The 24,191-nt window shown below is 40.0% G+C and overlaps 1 protein-coding gene and 1 pseudogene across 7 annotated transcripts in view; both read left to right on the top strand.

Annotated features, from left to right (window-relative positions):
- LOC105471353 (leucine rich repeats and guanylate kinase domain containing) overlaps window positions 1-20,753 on the top strand; it is a 138,762-nt gene extending 118,009 nt beyond the window's left edge. For 2 of the 7 annotated variants that reach the window (XM_011723807.3, XM_011723808.3), the window contains 4 exons: window positions 5,728-5,816; window positions 7,137-7,262; window positions 17,417-17,565; window positions 20,000-20,742. In XM_011723807.3, the coding sequence (XP_011722109.2) occupies window positions 5,728-5,816; window positions 7,137-7,262; window positions 17,417-17,565; window positions 20,000-20,130 (495 nt within the window). In that variant the 3' untranslated portion in view covers window positions 20,131-20,742. Of the gene's footprint in view, window positions 1-5,727; window positions 5,817-7,136; window positions 7,263-16,473; window positions 16,615-17,416; window positions 17,566-19,999 lie in introns of those variants that run through there. The other 5 variants (XM_011723804.3, XM_011723806.3, XR_011621963.1 and 2 more) reach the window with 5 other exon arrangements.
- LOC105471355 (small ribosomal subunit protein eS8 pseudogene) lies at window positions 14,803-15,492 on the top strand (annotated as a pseudogene).
- Window positions 20,754-24,191: the final 3,438 nt, after the last annotated feature.

Raw genomic sequence — 24,191 nt, 5'->3', positions numbered from 1 at the left:
TCCTCCAAAGGCAGAAATCATTGTTACTCCCTGATGTATTCATTATTTTATACAATGGTAGGCACACAGTAGTGCTCAGGTAATACTTGTTGAATGAATGAAGGAATAGGGGGAAGTATAGTTTAGAGCACTGTCACTTGGGCAAGTCACATGTCTTCTCTGAGTCTTAGTTTTCTTATCTGTAGAGATAATAGTAATCAAGTCCTAGGTTAGTTGATGTTAAATTTCCTGGAATATATTAAGTGCTCAGTAAGTATCAATATTATATTTTTATTTGCTAAATCAAGGCAATGCTAGAACAAATGTAATTTGCATAATAAGATATCACATTTTTAGTAAGATATTAATAGGTAAGAAGCACAGTGATATTTTAATTCTTCCTCAAGTCCCAATCTTCTACCTCATATTTTATTTAAGTTCCATGTTATCATAATACAATATATTTTCTTACCCTTTCTTAAATTATAAAATTAAAAAACAAGTAAAATAAATATATAGATTATTATAAGGCAAATCTCCTTGTCACCACTCCCCAAGTTGGGACATGTTACTCCAGAAGCCCTCCCATGAGCCCCATCCTACACTCCCTCCCTCCAAAGGAAACCATCATTCTGACTCTATAGTAACCAATTCCTTATAGTCCTTTTTGGTTTTATTGCACAAGTGTGCATCCTTAGATTCTAGTTTAGTCTTGTCTATTTTAAAAGAAATAATATATATTTACAGTATCTTTTAATCTACAGGTTCTCCACCCAGCCTTTTCTTTTCTTTACAAGTTCCTGTTAAAGGACTCTGTTTAGATTGTAGCGTCTCCCACACTTTGGGTTTTGCCAGTTGCATGCTTATGGTGCCATTCATCATGTTCTTCTGCCCCTGAATTTCCTGCAATTGGCAGCTGGATCCAGAAGTTTGTTCAGACTCAGGATCTGTTCCTTTAGCAAGGCAGTAAATAGTGGTATTTATTTTTCATTAAAGGGTAAATAACATCTGTTTTTCTCTTTTTGTGATGTTCTTCCAGCAGAAGTTTCCTACACCCGTATGCGCCTATAGGGCCATACAGATATCTAGCTCTGAAAAGTAAAAACAAGCTTCTTTTCTGAATAGTTTATCAGGTACTGTTTTCTTTCAGTGACAGGAAGAATTTAACACTAAGAGGATTTGAAGGCAGAAATTCAAAAGAAGCTAGCAGAAGAAATTTCTTACACTTATGGTTATTGTATTAGCTATTTGTTCAATACCTAGTTCAATTAATATGTTGAGGATTGAAAACTGATTATTTTGTAATTCTATCATTTCATTTTCTTTTATTAGTTGGAATAATACTATGAAGAGATGCTTCTTTCATCTCTCATCAGTTCTTATAGGATCAGCAGGCTAAATGCTTTTTTCTTTTTTTCTTTTTTTTTTTTTTTGAGACAGTCTCTCACTCTGTTGCCCAGCCTGGAGTGCAGTGGCACAATCTGGGCTCACTGCAACCTCCACCTCCCGGCTTCAAGTGATTTTCCTGCCTCAGCCTCCTGAGTAGCTGGAACTACAGGTGCCTGCCACCATGCCCGGCTAATTTTTGTATTTTTAGTAAAGACGAGGTTTCACCATATTGGCCAGGCTAGTCTCGAACTCCTGACCTTGTGATGTGCCCACCTTGGCCTCCCAAAGTGCTGGGATTACAGGTGTGAGCCACCATGCCCAGCTAATGCTTTTTTCAAGATAATGAATTGGCTCCCATTTATTCTCTGAAGGTGACCAATTAATTTTAAATTATCATTTATGATCATTATGATCTTCATTTAAGCATATTTGAAGGATACCACCCACCACATTTTTTATCCTTATTGAAATTCATATTATCTTACCTTTGGCTAATGGAAGCCTGTTCAAGTTGACATCTGTGTCCATTAACATGCCCTGTGGAGTCTCATAGCTGTCTTACTGTCTGTTATGACAAGATAATCCATGCTTTCTTGTACTTTCCCTATCCCAGACCTGGAATCAGTCTTTTCTTCGAGAAATCTTGGTTTCTTTAAGTGAGAAATGGTAGTGCAAGAACACATTGTTGTTACCAGGGATGTTCATTACTATTGAGGTGGTTGTCGTTTCTATGTCTTTTAGGTAGAGAGATAAAATATTTCATGAATTCAGTTAATATTTCTAATTAAAATTCATGACTTTCAAGATTTTTACTTAAGTTTTTTTTCTATTATGTATTTCTCTTTCTTCCACACTGAGAACCCTGATTCTGAAAGACACAGGAGATGATACAATCTCCCATTAAATTACTCCTTTGATTTATCCCACCTTACACACAGAACAGTCTCAGAATAACAATACTAATACCACCAGCACCCATTATGAAAACCGAAAAATAGTTAAGAACGTTTTTTACAAATGTTCTCCCCCCATTATTTATGGATTCACAGCTACACTATCAAAGCATAGTCATTGAATACTCTCCTTTTTAACTCTCATTTTACCTTCAAATTATTTTACCTTAGTTCTCAAGTATGTACATGCTTAATACTTATCATTAGACCATAGGTCAACACTGCTCTAGTTTTTTGTTGTCTAAGCTTATTCTTTACTAGCTACAAAAAGGATTATAGAAACAGTATTTCCTGAGTTCTTGTATATGGATAACAGTGTGTGATACACTTATACTTTACACTGTAATTGTAGTTTTTATCATTACCCTGTTTCCTTGTTCTGTTTATTTTGTCAAGGAAGACTGTTGTGTGTTGAGTCTTCTTTATCTTAAATATTCATCATTTTCTCTTGAGTCCTTTTTTACCTGTATTCATTTCTTTTTTATTTAAAATTTTTTACTCTGCTCACATTCTATTTTTTTTTAACCATTGTTTGTTGTGTTTATTCACTCTTTCTAGTTTAGTTTTTGTTTCTGGGGTGGTTTTTTCTCTAATTCTTTCCTGAGTTCTGCCACCTAGTTCATGAGTTTTTAAAATTGTAATTTATCTGTTCCTGATGTTTTGTGTCATTTTCTTAATGTCTTTTAGTTTATTCTGAAGTAGTAGATTGCAGATTTTTTTTCTGGTTTTATATGAAAGCTTTCATTGTCAGAGTGTTACTCTCCTCCTTTTTCTCTCACAGTAGCTTTGTGTGGGATTCCACTTGATACTTTCTTTTGCTCATTTTTATGTGAAATTAGTTTTCTCAGACTTTTGGAAGGGAGCACAATTCCTTCAAATAGCATCAAAATACATGGCAGATTTCTTCCTGGGATTTCCTGGCTCTGTTCTCTGTCCCCACCCCTTTGGTCTAGACCTTCTCTTTCTTTTGTTTCTGTTGACTCCATTCTAATACATTTTTATTCCACTCCCATCACCTTCTCTGAGTGCGGAGCCTGTCTTAGCAGGGAGCCCCAGGTGGTCAGTTTCAAGAATTCACAGTTGGCCCAGCTCCTTTAGAAGTTCCTATGACTTCTTACACTCAAACACTACTGGAGTGGGAACAACCCCTTTTCTGTTTCAGCTGTGGTTCCCAGATTGTCCTGCTTTGCTTTTCAGTGAATATTTTTCAGCTGTCTTGGCATTCCCCTGTTTCCAGGTCTTTCAATCACGATGCTGCTTCCTTCAGTTTCCTCCTGCATAGACACGCCATGCAGGTGTTGTGGCTATCCTCTGACTTTCTCCTGCATAGATACTGATACCATGCAGGTGTTGTGGTTATGAAAGCCCCACCTGCATTTTGGGGTTTGAGGAGATACTCTGTCACCTGGTTTTGTTGTATATCTTTTGACATATTTTTGATTTTGCTATTTAGTTGCTATGTTTATTTTTATGAGAATTCTAGAAGATCCAAAAAGTATGCTGCCACTACCACTGTCATCTTCTCAGTTATAATAAAATATATTACAATAAGGGAAAAAGTAAGGGTGGTATAAAATGAAATCACAGTAGTAAATGGTGTACTACTATAAAGTGATTCCCAGCAAAATAATGACAAATTCACGGGAGAGTGAATAACAACAAACACAAAAAATAAAGTAAATTCACAGCAGACTTGGTTAATATATAGTTATTTTATAGTCATGTCAAGTTTTTTAGATGTATTCATGGAATTATTTAAACCTGTAGTTTTTAAATGGTGAAATATAAATCAGGCCTGTTCCTTTCTTCTCTCATTACATCCTCCCCCGACTTTCCCAACACAATTTTCTCTTCATCTTGTTTACATAGAAACACAGAGCTCAGGGAAAGAGTAAAATGATTTTGGTAATCAAATATGCACCTGGGAGTGTGTTCAATGAGCCCATGTTAGTGCTCATGTGTCTTGGTCTCTAAGGAACAATTTCAAAGCTTGACCTAGACTTTTTCAAGCTAGGAACAGTGGACAGCAAATTCTAATCTAGGTTGTAAAAAAATGATAAACATTATTCACTCTTTACATTATCCCTCCCAAATGTATACTGTTGTACATTAAAGTGGTTTATTGAGGTCCTGCTTTGTGGTAAAGTGTGTGTGCTGTGTGCAGGGATACAGCAGCGACAAAAGGGATGCTGATCTCTCTGGGATGTGACTTATTTCCAGAGATGTTAGGTGTGTCAGTCTTGGCATCACTACAGATAAGTTATTGTGATGCAAAAATGTTTTTACAATCACATCAACTTAATTCTTAAAAATTGATTTTAAAAAACTTCCCCTAAAGACATGCAAACAAACAATTGAAACTATGCTAGCCCCCAAGGCTAAGACAGGCGATTGATCTGGAGTTGTGGTTTCACCACCTTTAACTATTGGCTATCCTTTCCCTTGCATGCTTGTTTGCTGTTATTTCCTGTGAAATTTTAAGTGAATGCCAATTTATAGTGGAGCCTGGTAATGACATAAAACTCAAAACAGCAAGGCTTATTTCAGATGAAGTTACTGGAAGCCAAGATTAATGTATTTTAAGTGTACTTGCTGTTTAAATAAATACCATTATAAATCCCCTTGTAAGTCTTTTATGTAAAACAAATAATCACTTGCTAATTTATCTTTTCTGTAAGTTAAGAACTTTATGTATTAGGTTTGCTTTAAGGGAGGAAATCCAGTACCTGAACAGTTGCTAAATAGGTCATACTCCATCAGGCGATCTTTGTATCAATACATCCTCTGTTATTTATAAAACAACATGCGCTATCTGGGTTTTATTTCCTCCTTTTTTGTTGCCTTTTGCCATCAGACCATAAACCTTTTGAATGTAGAGACTATCTTTTATGTATCTGTATCTCCATTAAATGCTTACTAAACAGTGACAGTGATATTTGTGAAATAATGACAGAAAGACCCCCCCGCCCCCATCAATTTTTCCTATTTCAGGATCATAATTAAACTTCAGTGGCTATGTTCATTCAATCAGTTAGCTATTGTATGTGCTGAGATCTGAGAAGACTAAAAAGACCATAATAGTCTGTACCTTTGAGAAGTTTATAATCTCATTAGAAAGATAAAAATGCACACATAAAATGTGAATTAAAATTGCCATATTATTATTTAGATGTCAAATAGAGTTTATATATTATATTACAGTCTTTAAAACAAGATTTTGGTTTTATTTATAAAGTTTGTTCTTTTCTTTTTCCTGAGCGAGTATCAATTGTTTTTTCTGCCTTTTTCCCCCTTTTTCTTTCCACATATTGGTCAATCTCTAGTACAAAAGAGAATTATTATAGATGTTTTAATCGTCTGACATTCTTAACATCAATATAATTCTCTAATGATATTTCCTACCTAGGAAAGAGATTCTATACACAGACAGCATGAGGCAGCCCGGCAAGCTCTAATGGGAAGGATACGCCCTGATCACACACTCCTATTTCAAAGGTAGCAATTTATCACATGAGCAACTTTAGATTGATTTCCTAGTGTCCAAATATATCAAATGAATCCTAAATCATGAACATAAACAGAAACCTCTGTCCTAAAATGGACCCAGTGATTCAGCAGTACACCCAGTTCTAGAAGTTGTATTTCCTTTTCATTTGTATACATTATTAAAAGGCACAATATGCTCATAGCTACTAGAAACTGATGATTTTTTGAAGATTGCAAATAATATTTCTTTGCAAGAAGAAGACGAGTGATTAATCTGGAGTTGTGGCTTCACCACCTTTAACTACCATCTATCCTTTCCCTTGTGTGCTTGTTTCGGTTCTTTTTATTGTTTGTAATTTTAAGTTATCTATTGAGAATCTTTAATCAATATAAATACATTTTTGTTCACTTGTTTGCTGCCATGTCAAAACAGAGTGATTAATTTTTTTGATGTTGGTAGGCTATCTTTGGATAGTCGGATTCAAAACACAGGCTGTGTGATATATGCAAATTTGTATGGGGGGTTTGCGAGGGTGGTGGCCAGGAATGAGACACTGTCTCCCAGAGCAGCTGAAGCTGGGCCTAGGTGACCACTGCCCAGCGGAATGCCAGGCCTGTTCAAACAGCCTGGACAGAGAAACTATGCAATTTTAAATATGAGTTCCAAATGGGTCGTCACAAAGGCAGATAGATGCTTTGAATTTGCCTGCATTTATATGCAACTGGGCTGCTTTGCACATAGCAACTCCAGCAAGTCTGAAGAACAGCAGGGTTTATTCACGAAAAATGGCTAATGATTCTTTTTCTTTCAAATCAGTCCGAGGGAACAGACTTGCATACAGCACATATGAGTAGATGAAAAAGGATATTTTATACTAGAGTTTAGTTGAACGTATAATGGTAGAATTTTTAGAAATATTTTACTTGGATACCATTTCAAAGCATTAGATTACAAATAAAGTTGGAAAACACCTATTTTTAACTTTTGTAGCAGTTGATATATTGCCAACCCTTGCATAACAAATGGACTAGGATTTATAATAGAGTACATATGAATCTCCAGGAAGATAATTTGCCTATATTAGTACTTTAATGGCTATGGAATATTCACAGCAATGAATATTTACTTAACCTTCAAATTAGAATGTAATGATGCCAATGACTTAGACAAGCTCTGATGTGAATGTTTCTGAGTGAATACATTACATTATTCCACATAGATCTCATTGGCATTTGCATTTATCTGGGATATTTAGGTATACATGTGTATACACTTGTAATCATAACAAAATCCTTTGGGTGTTTTTTTTTTTTAATTTCCAATTCCAGGGGTCCAGTACCAGTACCTCTCACCAGTGGTCTACACTATTATACAAATTTAGAAGAACTACGGAAAAGTTTTGATCTTTGTGAAGACTATTTTAAACCTCCATTTGGACCATATCCTGAAAAGAGGTGAGTTGAGGTGTTTCGTTGGATGGAATTGGCTATTTTCTGCTGGTTAGTTAAAATCATGGTACTCATCTCTAGGCTTCAGAGAAATCCTAAAACTGGGAAGCAGGGTCCTAACTCCTGCTGTAGAATGTGAAGGGAGTAGACCCTGCCCCTCTATGGAGGGCCCAGACATATAACCTAGGTTCATACCATTGGAAGCTTTTATCTGGGACTTTGAATCTTGAGGGAGTGATACAAAGACAGAGGGGCAGTTAGAGGTTATTCAAGTCACCAGTAGCAGAAGAACCGAGATTTCAGAGGAAGAGCACAGACATCCATTGTGGTAAGGCAGGCAGTGATGTTCTGCTAATCTCTTCCTGTACTGTGATTCGGCTGTGTTCTTGGCTCCAAGCTTACCTTTGTTCCTGCCTCATTTTAAAGCCTGGTTCTCTAGTTTCCATTAATATCATAAAGTACCCCATAGCCTTCCAATAATTCCCTTTTTAATATTCATCTTGGCCAAAGAGTGTCTGTATTTGCAACCAACTATTTTGATTAATATGACGCTGTATTTCAAAATGTTTACCAATGGAAGTCCAATATATAAAAGGCCATTTCAGGGTCTCAGTGTTCAATATGTCACAGTGTGGCTCAAAAGCTGAACATGTTTAGGCTGAGGGCCCCATACAGACCACAACAGAGCCTCCATCGCTGAGTGTAGTGCTGTGCTTTTGCAAACGTTCTACTACATTTTGTTTCTCCTTCAGTTGCTCCTGCCGCTGCAACTGACCATCTCGCTGTAGGTCTTGAAAACAAATTTACACAAAGATCTGGCTGGTTGGGTCAATCGCCATCTACTACAGGGTGCCTCTCTTGGGTAGAGACCTCTAGCCAGGGCCCTCATAGGTTACTGACTGGTCTATAGATTGCCTGTCCCTATGCCAGGCACCTATCTTTTAGCCAGTATTCTGTGGTCAGACCAGTGACAGCGAACCAAGTGGAAAACTCTTCAGCAGGGGTCTGAGGGTATGGCAGTCTCTCTGGAGCGTCCAAACGCATGGCAATGTAATAGACATACAATGTGACTGGAAGAAAGCTCACCAAAATGTTAACAGTGGCTATTTCTCTAGAATTACCAGTTATTTTATTTTTCTTCTTTATCCTTTTTTTCCTGTAATGCCTAAATTATTTGCACAGGGATATACATTTTATTTCTGTATCCTAAAAAACTATTAAAAATCCCTAAGAATGTAATGAAATATTCAATAAATGAGAAAGTAAAAATATTTACCCCAAAATATTATGTTATTATCTTCTAGTGAATAGATTATGGCCAGTTTTTGTTCTTTTGTTCACCCCCCCCACCCCATATTTTCAACAATGAACTTTTTATAATTTTTGAAGCATTAGTATTTCTTTACAAAGTTATTTTAGAAGTCTGTCACAGCAAAGGGATATTTTATGAGGGTGATATATCATAATGAGAATGAAAACTTTTTAAATGAGCAATGATTTCCTTTATTTCTGAGTTTTATTGTTCTGACACTTGGGGTTTCCTTTCATACATTTGATGATGAAAAATAGCTGTCCCCTCTCAGTGGTCCCCTCTCAGTCTGCACATTTCTCTAGAGAGGAGAAACCCTAGCATTATCATTAGTTAATTAGCTTTCTGTAACCACGTTGAAACTGTGATCTCTGAGGATTTGTTTGAGCTCTGAATTGTTAGTCCAGTGAGGTAGGCAGATGGGAATACAGCAAAAAAGAGAAAACAAAGTGGCCTAATGGGCTGCAGTAGGTTTATACATCATCTCTTCCTGTGGTAAAAGGGGTCAGGCCTGTGGCTCAAGTCTGACACTTCACCTGTGGTCATGCATGTGTCTTTTAACTCCACCACTTTCTTTCTTCTGACTTTCAATGAGCATTCATTTAATACTTTGATGCAAAGGAAAAGTAATTGTTGAAAGACAGAACTTGCTCTGTGATGACTTTTTTGGTGTGTGTCTTAAATGCAGACATATTCTTTCCCAAAACGTATGTGTTATGGTTTGAGCTGTCCCCCATACCCCCAATTTCATATGTTGGAGTCCTGGCCCCCAGGATCTCAGAATGTGACCTTAAGATGAGGTCATATTGGAGTAGGGTGGGCTCCTAAGCCAATAAGGCTGTCCTTGTGAAAAGGAGAAATTTGGACACAGGCACATGCATAGGGAGAATACCTTGTGATGAAGACTCAGATTGGGGTGATGGGCAGAAGCCAAGGAGCACCAAAGCTTGCCAGCAAACCACCAGAAGTGATGAGAGAGGCCCGGAACAATTCTCCCTCATAGACCCTGGAAGGAATCCACCCTGCTGACACCTTGATTTTGGACTTTAGGCCTCCATAACTGTGAGACAATCAATTTCTGTTGTTTAAGTCACTCAGTTCATGGTACCTTGTTATGGCAGCCGAAGCAAACTAATACAACCTGTATTAAAAATCCAGTGAAATTTTTCTTGTCAATTCTTTCTGTGTTTCCTTTAACATGCTACATGGTTATATGCTATGTATGTATTTAATTTATATGTTATAAATATAACCTACTATTGTATGCACTATATATCACTTTGGGTTACTGCATTTTTCACTAAAAGGTGGAAGAACATCTTTATGCATCTATCATTTGATAAAAAGCTCTATCCCATAAAACATAAATGCATCTACTGCTGTATTTAGGGGAAAAGACTCAGTCTAGGAATAAATCTAAAGAGAAGATCCCATGCATGGGTTAATAATGACACTTTCCCAATGCAGGAAATAGAGGAGAGATTTGTCCGGTGACTGGAAGAGCCAGACGTTGGCAATATTGGTCTCAGTTTACTCTTCTCTAGAAAGTGCTTCTTGGGCAAGTTCAATTACCCTAGGTGGGAGCAAGAGATTGGGAAACAAGGTCTCCTAGGAGACTTTGCTCTATCTAAAGGGGGCCTAGGCCTGGTGTGGTGGCTCACACCTCTAATCCCAGTACTTTGAGAAGCCAAGGTGGAAGGATTGGATCATTTGAGCCCAGGAGTTCAAGACCAGCCTCAGCAACATAGTGAGACCCTGTTTCTACAAAAAAAAAAAAAAAAAAAATTAGCTGGGCATGGTGGTGTGTGCCTGTAGTCTCAGCTACTCAGGAGGCTGAGGTGGGAGGATGGCTTGAGCACAAGAGGTCAAAGCTGCAGTGAGCCATGATTGCACCATTGCATTCCAGCCTGGGTGACAGACCCAGTCTCAAATAGATAATTAAATTAAATTAAATTAAAGGGACCTAACATTCTGGTGTAGAATTCCAAAAGCTATTTTTTTTTTTTTTTTTTTTTTTTTTTGAGACGGAGTCTGGCTCTGTCGCCCAGGCTGGAGTACAGTGGCCGGATCTCAGCTCACTGCAAGCTCCGCCTCCCGGGTTCACGCCATTCTCCTGCCTCAGCCTCCCGCGTAGCTGGGACTACAGGCGCCTGCCACCTCGCCCGGCTAATTTTTTTTTTGTATTTTTTAGTAGAGACGGGGTTTCACTGGGTTATCCAGGATGGTTTCGATCTCCTGACCTCATGATCCGCCCGTCTCGGCCTCCCAAAGTGCTGGGATTACAGGCTTGAGCCACCGCGCCCGGCCATCCAAAAGCTATTGTCCAACAAAGAGAAGACAGTCCCAAGAACTCAGCCCAAGATGGTAAGACGGACCTCCTCCTTTGAGCAAGCAATTAGACTTCTCTGCCACTTGATAACAAGTAACCGACACTTCTAAGCAGAACCCTTAGGGTGCAGAGAGAATGCCCATCACAGAACACCTCTGTCTGGGAACGTTGGTGCCATGTAGCCCTAGCTGTAGTTGACAGACATCTGAGGTCCGAGTAGTAGGCAGGTGTCTATGCCCAGCAGCATGTGGGCTTTCCAGGAGAGCTGGGTTTGGATTCCCAAGTGCACCAGTGCTGTGGCCTCTGCTTGCCATTCAAACATGATACAGACAAAGTGAGTGGCGCGCATTAGCTGTGTCACCCTCAGTATGCCTATACCACCCCACTCCCTTACCTCCCGGCTCAAGGACAGGCCCAGATGATGGCTAATTGCACTATGTCTTTCAATACTAGAGCCCTGAACTCCTGGGGGCATTTCATTAAGACTGGCTTCTACCCTTTTAATCTCTGCCACAGTCATAATATCATTCTAGTAAATGTAGATGCCTTCATTTAAATGGCAGGCTTTACCTTGTATAGACCCAATTGCATCAGCCTTTCCTGTTGCCAGGTACGAATCTAAGTTAAATGTGGAGTGTGAACAAGTGGAGGTCAACTTGAACTTGATCCTAGAAATGTACTTCTTTGCTGGGATAGGGATCATAATATTGGAACTACAGAAAAGAAAGTATAATCACAGCCACCTACTAGGTTCTGCAGCGAAAAATTACCTATTAATTTTCAACATTTTAATCAACCTTTGGCCAAATCATGAAAAGACAGAATTATGAATACAAAGCTTAACATAATCAACATTGACAGTGAAAAGCAGACCTGTAATGACAAAGTTTGGGAGGTAGAGGTGGAGGGTCAATTTTATTATCTGTTGTTAATGAAAGAAGAAATGGAGTTTTAAAATATGATACACAAAGATGCAGATCTGACAGATGGAAGAACTGAGAATAGTAGGGGGAGTGTTATAAAGTGAGTTAAGTTCTTCTGTATCATAGCAGAAATCGTATCTATTAAAAGATATATTTAAAATTGATGTCAGGGTTGGGTGGTATGGCTCACGCCTGTAATCCCAGCATTTTGGGAGGCCAAGGTAGGCAAATCACTTGAGGTCAGGAATTCAAGACCAGCCTGGACAACATGGCAAAACCCCATCTCTACTAAAAATATAAAAATTAGCCAGATGTGGTGGTGCGCACCTGTAGCCCCAGTTACTGAGGGGGCTGAGGCAGGAGAATCAGTGAAACCCAGGAGGCAGAGGTTGTAGTGAGCCAGGATGGCGCCACTGCACTCCAGCCTGGGTGACAGACAGAGCCTCTCTGTATAATTTTACTTAATTTTAACTATATATAGAGAGCAGGTTTATTAAAATGTTAATGAGAAGTTTTTGGAGAGATGAGAAAAAATTTGTCTAGGTCCAAATCAAATTTAAAAGAAAAACAGCAAGCTTTATATAATACAACAAATGGGTTAATATTCAATATGTAAAGAGTTCAGACAAATTGGTAAGAAAAACAGTATGGTCCTCAACAGATAAATGAGCAAAAGACATACATAGGTCACAAAAGGAGTATGGGGAGGAGCTAATGAATAAATATAAAAAATAATGTTTAATCTTGCTTGTGATTAGAAAGCAATTTTAAATAATATGCCACTTTTTGCTTGTTTAATTAGCATAACTGATTTTTTTTAAATTATTTTTTAAATGGCGCAAAGAGAAAGATACTGCTGGAGAGCCCAGATTTTGTTGGGAGATAAAATTTCACAATCTTTTGGGGAGCAATTAGGAAGTTTATAGCAAAATCCTAAATAATATATTTACTATTGACCTATTTATCCTGCTTCTGGGAATTGATGCTGTCTTAGACCATTCAGGCTGCTATAATAAAATACCATAGACTGAGTAGCTGATAGAAAACAGACATTTATTTCTCCCAGTTCTGGAAGCTGGAAGTTTAAGATCAAGGTGCTGGCAGATGCAGTGTCTGGTCAGGGCCCACTTTCTGGTTTCCAGATGCCATCTTGTGGCATTGTGTAGATGTGTCCTCTACACAATGGAAGGGGTGAGGGAGCTCTCTGGAGTTTTAAATAAGGGCACTAATCCCACCATGAGGACCCCACCCTCATGACCTAAGCACCTCCTGAAGGCCCCGCCTCCTAATATCATCACTTTGGGGACGAGAATTTCAACATAGGAATTTGTGGGGATGCAAACATTCAGATCCTAGCAGATACTAGTAAATTAACACGTGGAAAATCATCATATACAAAGATATTCATTATGACAGAAAAAATTAGAAAGAACCTGAATGTCCAAAAATAACAGAATGATTAAATAAAGCACGAAGCGTATACTTGATGGGCTGTTATGCAGCGGTTAAAGATCAGGGTTCAGAAAACTGTTGATAACTTAAAATTCACTGAAATTCACTGAAAATGTGCACAATTACATAAAACAAAAAGAGCCAAACTGTAAGAGTGGCTTTCTATGTCTGATTTTCCTTTTTCCTTCTAGTTTTTTGTATTTTCTAAATTGTCTATAATGCATATGATTTAGTTTTATAATGAGAAGCAATTAGTGAACTTTGTTTTTAGAAAATTAATACAGTGGATAAAGATAAGTCAATCCAAAACAACTGAACTGAAGTATGAATGTGTATGGGATATGAGAAGCAGAGTTACAAAGCTAGTGGATCTTGTGTAACACTCAACCACATGCCAGTTTCTGTTCTGGGAATGTGACATATGTTATCTCAACACACACAGACACACATACACACACACACACTAATTTATAACTACTACGCGGCGAGAAAAAAATGCTGTCTTTTTCCTTATTTTAAAAATGTGACAACTGAGGCAAGTTAATTAGTCGGTAAAAGGACTTGAAGCTATCAAGTCTCAGAGCTGAGGTCTGAACCAAAGCCAAAAGGCTCGAATCTTTGTGCTAAGCCACTTGGCTACACTGTTTACAAGGCTTAGAACTTAACTGGAGGAAGAAGACATGTATAGAGAAACACCAATGACACAGGCACGTCTGTGATGAATGAAACACAATTAGTTCAGACATCTTTTTTGTCCTTCATTATTTTCTACCAGAGGTTTCTTTTCTCTCCCCAAACTACCTCTTATTTGCTAAAGCCCCCCAAGATATGCCAGCATCTCCGACAGAGAATTCACATTCTCTGTGGCTTTCTAAAGAAAAATTATTAAACTTTTAAAAATGGGAGGGCCCCATATTTGCATTTCAACTCTATGTCTGAGGGGTTCACCTACATTTTTACCAGTTTTTTTTTTCTTTCTTTCTTTCTTTTTTTTACATTTGCTGTTAACTAGAAATCTTTCTGTGTGTGCATGGGGGATGAGGGGATCTTTTTATCTGGTCTCAGCATGATTCCTTGCCAAGGTCCTACCAATGGCTGAGGGCGCCCAGCGATGAGACAGCTGGGGAGGTCAAGAGCACAGTCTATAAATACTTCAGTCAGCCACCATCTGGTCCTGGAGTCATTGGCTGGTGAGATCCAGAAACATGGATGGGAACAAGCCCCCTGTGGCCTGTGTCAGAAGAGACACATGTCACTTGGGTTATGGCACCCTCTTCCCAAGCCCTAGTGGTATAAAACTCCAGGCCTCATGCTTTCCCGCTCCTGCCTTTTCCGTAGTTGATTATCCTATTCCCATCCCCGAACCTTCTCTTTAAAAAGTCTACTTCTGGCCGGCAGTGGTGGTCCATGCCTGTAATTCCAGCACTTTGGGAGGCTGAGGCAGGTGGATCACCTGAGGTCCGGAGTTCGAGAGCAGCCTGACCAACATGGAGAAACCCCATCTCTATTAAAAATACAAAATTAGCTCTTTCCAGCCAGCGCCGAGCGATGGGCATTTCTCGGGACAACTGGCACAAGTGCCGCAAAACCGGGGGCAAGAGAAAGCCCTACCACAAGAAGCGGAAATATGAGTTGGGGCGCCCGGCTGCCAACACCAAGATTGGCCCCCGCCGCATCCACACAGTCCGTGTGCGGGGAGGTAACAAGAAATACCGTGCCCTGAGGCTGGACGTAGGGAATTTCTCCTGGGGCTCAGAGTGTTGTACTTGTAAAACAAGGATCATCGATGTTGTCTACAATGCATCTAATAATGAGCTGGTCCGTACCAAGACTCTGGTGAAGAATTGCATCGTGCTTATGGACAGCACACCGTACCGACAGTGGTACGAGTCCCACTAGGCGCTGCCCCTGGGCCGCAAGAAGGGAGCCAAGCTGACTCCTGAAGAAGAAGAGATTTTAAACAAAAAAAGATCTAAAAAAATTCAGAAGAAATATGATGAAAGGAAAAAGAATACCAAAATCAGCAGTCTCCTGGAGGAGCAGTTCCAGCAGGGCAAGCTTCTTGCGTGCATTGCTTCCAGGCCGGGACAGTGTGGCCGAGCAGATGGTTATGTGCTAGAGGGCAAAGAGTTGGAGTTCTATCTTAGGAAAATCAAAGCCCAGAAAGGCAAATAAATCCTCGTTTTGTCTTCACCCGTGTAATAAAGGTGTTTATTGTTCTGTTAAAAAAAAAAAAAATACAAAATTAGCCAGGCGTGGTGGTGCATGCCTGTAATCCCAGCTACTTGGGAGGCTGAGGCAGGAGAATCACTTGAAATAGGGAGGCGGAGGTTGCAGTGAACTGAGATGCACCATTGCACTCCAGCCTGGGCAACAAGAGCAAAACTCTGTCTCCAAAAAAAAAAAAAAAAAAGTCTATTCCTTACCTTTTTCCAATTAGTTTTCCAAGCCAGCATCTTTCTATCATTCCTGAAGTTTACTTTGACTGAAGCATTCTGGAACCATTAAGTTGGAGAAGAGAAGTCTCCCAGTGAGGCCCTTCAGATGTCACAATGGTCCCTCTCCTGAGAGCGTTCTCCTTCCTCCCCTCCAGTTTCAACCTCCACCCCACCTTCCCTCTTTTCTAGCTAATTGATCCCACATGTCTTAACTAAAATGGCACTTCCTCAAGGAAAGCTATCCTGGAATGCCTAATATATCATCTTATAGCATCTGCATTTTCCTTCATATCTCAGTTTTTGTAAAGCACGTGTGTGATTAGATACACCCCCCAGTCTGTAAGCTGGACAGGGCAGGTCCAGATCTCATGTTCACTGCTATATCCCCTGAACCTCCTCAGTGTTAGAATTGTGAATGAGACTTGATAAATGAGTGACAGAAAAGGGTTAAGAGTGTAAACAATCTTTAGGGTCCCAAGGTGGGAGACGGGGACTGCACTGGTCAGGGAGAGGGGAGAGGATCGTGTCCATCTTTCTGTCAGGTGGAATCAAAGCTATCCCCGTTGCTGAATCAGGGACTACTAATGGCATGACTTCAATGTTCAGTGAGGAAATTTCACTCAGCAAATTTCTCCTGCCTTCTTGCTTAGGCCTGAAATCTGCCATGAGAGCTGCATTCTTGTAAGACTTTGGACCTTGTTAAAAGGCAGGATTTATCCAAAACGTAATGGCTTAAATATCAACCATTTTCTGTGATCAATTTCAGATTCTCCAATGAGAGCAAATATGGCGGGGATGAGGCACAGTGCGTAGAAGTGCCTGTAAACAAGGTTCAGCTGCTTGCCAGGGCTTTGCAGGATGAGCTCCCCTGGTAGAGCTGCCTCCCTGGCAGGGAGAGAAGAAACAGGTGAATCCCAAAGAAGAGGAACCTGGCAGTAGGAAGTGTTTTGGCTCAGAAGCAGGGATTTCAGGCACCCAATCATATCTGAACATTATCCTAAAAGTGGAAAGAAGTGTGGGGCATAGTGGCTCACACTTGTAATCCCAGTACTTTGGGAGGCCAAGGCTGGCGGATCACCTGAGGTCAGAAGTTCGAGACCAGCCTGGCCAACATGGCGAAACCCTGTCTCTACTAAAAATACAAGAATTAGCCAGGTAATGGTGCAGCCTGTGGTCCCAGCTACTCGGGAGGCCGAGGCAGGAGAATCACTTGAGCCCAGGAGGTGGACGTTGCAGTCAGCCCAGATCGTGCCACTGCCCTCCAGTCTGGGTGACAGAGTAAGATTCTCTCCAAAAAAAAAAAAAAAAAAAAAAGGAGAGGAAATCACAGTCCCCAAAACCTATGCCCAATGTGAGGCCACCTAACATGGTTTTGTTTCTCTATCCTTGATATAGCACTGATTCTAAAATCCTGGAGATGAGGATCTGTGCCTTACTCATCTTGTTTTATACTCCAGCACCTATCATGATGTCTTGCCCTTAGTAGATACTCAGCCATGTCTTGTATAATGGATGGGACATTTATGCTAATGTGTACAGTACCTAATATACTTTAAGATATGTCAGCTGCTAGGTAGCACCTGCTATAGACACTGTTGAAAACTGGCTCAACACAAGGTAACCCAGTGAAGTCATAGGCATAGATCGAGTGGCCATTAGTATTGCATAGTTTGCGTCTCAAAAAGATCTTTGATTTTTCATTATTTCAGTGGGAAAGATGCCTTGGTTTCCTCGAACTGTTCATTGCTTCGGTTCTGTCCGTGGTCAAAAGAATTGCCTTTCCAGCCTCCAGAGGGGAGCATTTCTTCACACCTAGGATCAGGAGCCAGTGACAGTGAGACCGAAGAGACCACGAAAGGTATAAGTTAGGCCAGGCGCCGTGACTCACGCCTGTAATCCCAGCACTTTGGGAGGCCAAGGCAGGTGGATCTCCTGATGTCTGGAGTTCGAGACCAGCCTGGCCAAAATGGTGAAACCCCGTCTCTACTAAAAGTACAAAAAGTAGCCAGGCGTGGTGATGGGTACCTGTAATCCCAGCTACTCGGGAGGCTGAGGCAAGTGAATTGCTTGAACCCAGGAGGTGGAGGCGGAGGTTGCAGTGAGCTGAGATCGCACTACTGCACTCCTGGGCAACAAGAGCAAAACTCTGTCTCAAAAAAAAAAAAAAAAAACCAAAAGGGGAAAAAAAGATATGAGTTGTTTCACATATAGTATTATAAATATAAGTCCGTATTATATTTATATATGTTTCCCACTGTCTTTTTATTGATCCCGATTTTTGAAAGTTGAATGAGAGTATTGAGTCAGAATCTCCCTGTAAGGTAGAGTGTTATCTTGTTGCCCACTGTTGAGAAAGGTGGGGGATCCACCCACGGTCACTTAGCTACTTTAAGTAGAAGCTGCTGCACTGTCCATCTGGCCACATTATCTTCACGGGTCTGGGGCCAGGACCACACGCTCTTTGGAAGAGGTTTTGGTGAGGTAGACTCCATTCAGTGAAGGGGAGGAAAGCTTGGAGGCTTCGCGTTGCAGTCCAGTCTTCACTATGGCGGTTTGGCAGAATGCTGATGACTTTAGGCTCGAAGGATCTGGCCTAGCCCCCCTTCACCTCCTTTTTGCTCCTAGATCCCAAACACACATGTGAACGTGCATGTCCAGACGGAGGCAGAAGGGACATTGTATGTTTCTCTCTGGGCTCAGCGGCAGCGTTCACAAATAACACTGAGTAAAGACCTTGAACAGGAGGTGAAAATGGGAATGGGAGAGAATAATCTGGGTGTCAATAGCAAAGGTGGGGCTCTGTGAGTAGCCGATAGAGGAAGGAAGTGAACGGGGAGAGCTCTCTAACATTAGCCTTGGTGAGGTAGCTGTTTTCTCAAATGCCCAATTTTCAACAAAAGAGCAAAGGCATACAAAGAAACAGAAAAGTGTGGCCATAGTTTATGGACCCCTGCCTAAATAAAAGGGAAATGAAGTTACTTTCAAGTAAATTTTATTTGCAGACCCCTTCAACACTCATCATTCACAACAGTATTTTATAAATGCACAACAATTTCTTTAATAAACTGAAATTTGCTAAGATTTAAAGTCGAATGTGGTTGGGCGCAGTGGCTCATGTCTGTAATCCCAGTACTTTGGGAGGCCAAGGCAGGAGGATCACCTGAGGGCGGGAGGATCACCTGAGGTCAGGAGTTCGAGACTAGCCTAGCCAACATGGTGAAACCCCATCTCTACCAAAAATACAAAAATTAACTAGGCGTGGTGGTGGCACATGCCTGTAATCCCAGCCACTCAGGAGGCCGAGGCATGAGAACCATTTGAACCTGGGAGGTGGAGGTTGCAGTGAGCTGAGATCGCACTACTGCACTCTAGCCTAGGTGACAGAGTGAGACCTGGTCTCAAAAAAGTAAAAAAATTTAAAAAAGGAGGAGTTTTTTTCTTTTCTTTTGCTGATAACAATATCCTCTCAAACAATGTCTTATTTTTTCTTTGAATATATCCTAAAAAGGTCAATGTTCCCTTTGACTTTTCGTTGCTTTGGTTTGGCCAATAGATCCGGTCTTCATATTCCTATCCGTCATTTCCGTTTCTCTCACTCTCTATAGAATCCTCTGCTTTACTTTCTCAATCCCTGCTACTCTGCTTTCTTACCAGTGAGAATTCTGCTATGGCCACCATGCCTCTACCTTTCTTCTCTATCTTCTAAACTCCTCCTGCTTCCCACAGTCCCTGGAGAAACCGAGATCCAGATGTCTTCCTGCTTGGTGAGCAGGCCAATCTTTAGAGGGCATTAAATGAAGCTTCTATAGGAAGAACTTCACTTCACTGTGTGTGTGTGTGTGTGTGTGTGTTTGCGTACATGTGTACGATTGTGAAGGAGTACCTAGTGGGGCATTGTTACAGAGGGCATGAGCAGGTGGAAGAATCGCTAGTGACTGCACGCTGTAGTATCCTGCGGTCGTTGGGCAAGTCTATACAACCTAAGGCTTGGTTAGCCATGTACGTGCTATAGTCTGACCTCGTCCACTATTGTTCTTCCTTGAATGTCATTTCTTTCTTTCTTTCTTTCTTTCTTTTTTTTTTTTTTTTTGGCCTCAAGTGATCCACTCACCTTGGCCTCCCAAAGTAGTGCGATTACAGGTATGAGCCACTGCACCTGGCCTCATTTATTTCTTATAGTTTGTCATGAATGAATTCTAGAAATTGTTCTGGTGCTTATATCATGCAACACTTATTTTCTTTGTTCCAAGAAACCAAGGGATTAACTATCATTTTTTCTGAATGTTTTACAGCACTGCCTATACAATCATTTTCACGTGAAAAAGAGTCTCACCAACACAGAAAAGACTCGGTCCCAGTCATCAGTCTCCCAGGTTCCAACGTCAAACCCACCCTCCCTCCAATCCCTCAGGGCCGCAGGTAGACCAGCACTTGATGTCTGATCCTAACATGGAAACCTTGCTCTGCTGATGTTGAATTCCTTACCTTACCTGGCCATGGATCCAGCTGTTTCTCACTCAACCCATTACCCACAGAAGAACGTTCTATCTGCCTTAATTCTCTCAATCAGTTTCTTTTGTGATTCTTTGGCTGGTGTCTTTAGATTTTTTAATTAAAAAAAATGTTTCTTAAATAATTTTTAAAGATGTGAGTTTTTTTTAGAATGTGAATTATTCTTAGCTTTTAAAAATATCATTTCTTTTTCTTCTATAGCTATAAATAAATTTTTTCCAGCTGCTACCTGCTCGGAAATATCAGATGGGAAAATCTCCCAAGATCCCTGCACTGCGATATACAGAGTGGCTTTCTGATATATCCAACTGGGATTGTGCTCTTAAAATTTCAACATGTCCATTTACAACATTCCTGTATGCTCTAGAGGATTGATTTATTTTGTTCTGATTATGAAAGGACTGCAGAGTTCCATTTAACTTGTAACCAACATGATATTGACTGCATCTCTCATAAGGAATTAATGTAATTTTGGGGGGTTCTTGACTTGCTTTAGCAACATGAAACAATAAAGAGTAACAGTTGATTCTTTTATTTCACCCTTCTTTGACTCTGATTATGGACTGCTTGTGATTAGATATACTTTTAGACAACTTTCATCATCTTTGTGGTTTCACTTCTTGTCTTAAAAAGAAACACCTCCATTGAGCAGTTATAGACAAGGCTGGTATTCAGCTAATATGTGCCAGTAAGGCTATCCTGATTGTTAAAACTTTGAGATACATTCCTTTGTACTGGTAAATGGTCTCTTCTCTGAGTACTCTGTGCATGATGACTAGTGAAAAGAGAAGCCTCCACATAGTACTATACTCATTGTTAAATATTTTGAGTATCATAATCCTCTAATGACTTTCCTTTTTAAAGTATCAAAACCCCTTTTAATAATCTACTTCCCTGTGACAAATTTGGTTGTAACACAATTTGCTGTTGGCTCCTGTGCTCCCCCTAGTCCTGCTCTCAAACAGAAGCTAATGAAAGTTCTTTTCTTGGGACTGGTGAGGGTGGAGCCAGAGGAGCATGAAGGAGATGACCAGGTAGGGCAGGGAAATCGGAGGCAGCTAAATCCTCTTCGGGTATGAAAGAGAAATCAAGACATTCTGAGATGAAAGAAAACAAAAATAATTTGTTGCCAACAAACCTATCCTAAAAGAATAGTTGAAGGAAATTATTGAAACAGAATGGAAATGATAAAAGAAGGAAACCCGAAAGATCATGAAGGAAGAAAGAAAAATGGAAAGAGTAAAAATATGGAATACTACACAGCCATAAAAAGAATGAAAACCTGTCCTTTGTAGCAACATGGATGCAGCCAGAGGCCATTATCCTAAGTGAAATAACTCAGAAACAGAAAATCAAATATCGCATCTTCTCACTTACAAGTGGGAGCTAAACAATGGGTACACATGGACATAAAGATGGCAACAATAGACACTGGGATTCCAAAAGGGTGGGGAGTGATAGGGTTTGGCTGTGTCCCCACTCTAATCTCACCTTGAATTGTAGCTCCCATAATTCCCACGTGTTGTGGGAGGGACCTGGTGGGAGATAATTGAATCATGGGGCACTTTCCACCATACTGTTCCCATGGGTAGTGAATAATTCTCATGAGAAATGATGGTTTTATAAGGGGTTTCACCTTTTGCTTGGCTCTCATTCTCTCTTGCCTGCTGCCATTAAGATGTGCCTTTCACCTTCTGCCATGATTGTGAGGCCTCCCCAGCCATGTGGAACTGTGAGTCCATTAAACCTCTTTTTCTTTGTAGATTACCCAGTCTCTGGTATGTCTTTACCAGCAGCATGAAAACGGACTAATAGAGGAGGGAAGGTTTGAAAAAATTCCTATTGGGTACCATGTTCACTATTTGGGTGACGGGTTCACTAGAAGCCCAAACCTCAGCATCATGCAATATGCCGGTGTAACAAACCTGCACAAGTACCCCCAGAATCTAAAATTAAAAAAAATAAAATAGAATACGTTTAACTGAATAAAAATGAAAATATGCCATATCAAAATTTGTAGTATGCATCTAAAACAGTGCTGAAAGGGAAATTTATACCACTAAATGCCTACATTAGGCAAGAAAAGTCTTAAATCAATAAGCTCCTATCTCATGAACCAGAACAAAAGCAAAATAAACCCAGATCAAGCAGAAGAAAAGAATAAAGAGCAGACATTAATGAAAGTGGAAAAAACAATAGAGGAAAATCAATAAAACAAAAAGCTGATTCTTCGAAAACATAATAAAATGGACTATCTATTTAGTAAAAATGTATGAAGATAATATAGTTTAATACAAATTAACAATAATATAAATGAAATACGGGATGATGAAACTACAGACTCCTTGAATATCAAAAAGATAATAAGGAAATGCTACAAACAACTCTACATATGTAATTTGACAATTTAGATAAAATAAACTCATTTCTTAAAAAACACAAACTCCCATAACTCACGCTGCATGGCATAGGTAATTCAAATAACCCTATAAATATATTAAGGAAATCGAAGAATTAGGTTGAATTAAAGAATTTATAATTGAATTTGAAAAAGAATCTCCAAACCCAAATGCTTTCACTGAAGAACCAATTGCTAACTGAAGCATTCACACCAATTCTATACAATCTCTTCCAGAAAACAGAAGAGGAAGGAAAACTTCCCAGCTCATTTTATGAGGCCAATATTACCCTGATACCAAAATCAGACAGACAATATAAAAAAAGAAAAATACAAACCAGTATCACTTATATACGCAAAAATTCTTTTTTTTTTTTTTTTGAGACAGAGTCTCGCTCTGTCTCCCAGGCTGGAGTGCAGGGGCTCCGTCTCGGCTCACTGCAAGCTCTGCCTCCCACATTCACGCCATTCTCCTGCCTCAGCCTCCCGAGTAGCTGGGACTACAGGCGCCCGCCACTGCACCCAGCTAATTTTTATTGTATTTTTAGTAGAGACGAGGTTTCACCGTGTTAGCCAGGATGGTCTCCATCTCCTGACTTCGTGATCTGCCCGCCTTGGCCTCCCAAAGTGCTGGGATTACAGGTGTGAGCCACCGCGCCTGGCTGCAAAAATTCTTAACAAAATATTAGCCAAAAAAGCCCAGGACTAGACAGATTCACAGCCAAATTCTACCAGTTGTACAAAGAGCTACTACCAATCTTACTGAAACTATTCCAAAAAATCAGGAGGAGGGATTCCTTTCTTACTCAGTTCAATGAATTTTTAATTCCCTTTAGACTTCCTTGTAGATCCACGGATTATTTAGAAGTGTGTTGTTTCATTTCCAGATACTTACAGATTTTCCTGTTACCTTTCTGTTGTTAATTTCTAGTTTGATTTCATCGTGGTCAGAGACATACTCTATATGAGTTCAATTTTTTTTTTTTTTTTTGAGAGAAGGTCTCTCTCTGTTGCCCAGGCTAGTGTGTAGTGGTGCCACCATAGCTTGCTGCAGCCTTGACCTCCTGAGCTCAAGCAACCCTCCTGCCTCAGCCTCCCAACTAGCTGGGAATACAAGTGTGTGCCAGTACACCTGGCTAAGTTTCTTTTTTTGTAGAGATGAGGTCTCACCACGTTGTCCAGGTTGGTCTTAAATTCCTGGCCTCAAGTGATCCTCCTGCCTCAGCCTCCCAAAGTGCTAGGATTACAGGTGTGCCCAGCCTCAATTCTTTTAAATTTATTGAAGTTCTTCTGTGGCTCTGGATACATTCCACCCTGGTAAATATTTCATGAGCGAATAAAATTCAGCAATACATAAAAGATGTGTGCACTGTGACCAAGTGGGATTTAATCCAGAGATGCCAGGTTGGTGCGACAGTTGAAACTAACCAGTGAAATCTATCATAATAATAGGCTAAAGAGGAAAAATCAGAATATACAAATTGATGCAGGAAAAGCACTTGACAAAGTCCAACACCCATTCACAATAGAAGTCTAGGAATAGAGGGGACCTTCCTCAACTTGATAAAGAACAG

The sequence above is a fragment of the Macaca nemestrina genome, chromosome 4 (genome assembly GCF_043159975.1).
Source record: "Macaca nemestrina isolate mMacNem1 chromosome 4, mMacNem.hap1, whole genome shotgun sequence".
Lineage (NCBI taxonomy): Eukaryota > Metazoa > Chordata > Mammalia > Primates > Cercopithecidae > Macaca > Macaca nemestrina.
The sequence above is the reverse complement of the archived record's forward strand: the minus strand, read 5'-3'. Positions and strand labels throughout refer to the sequence as shown.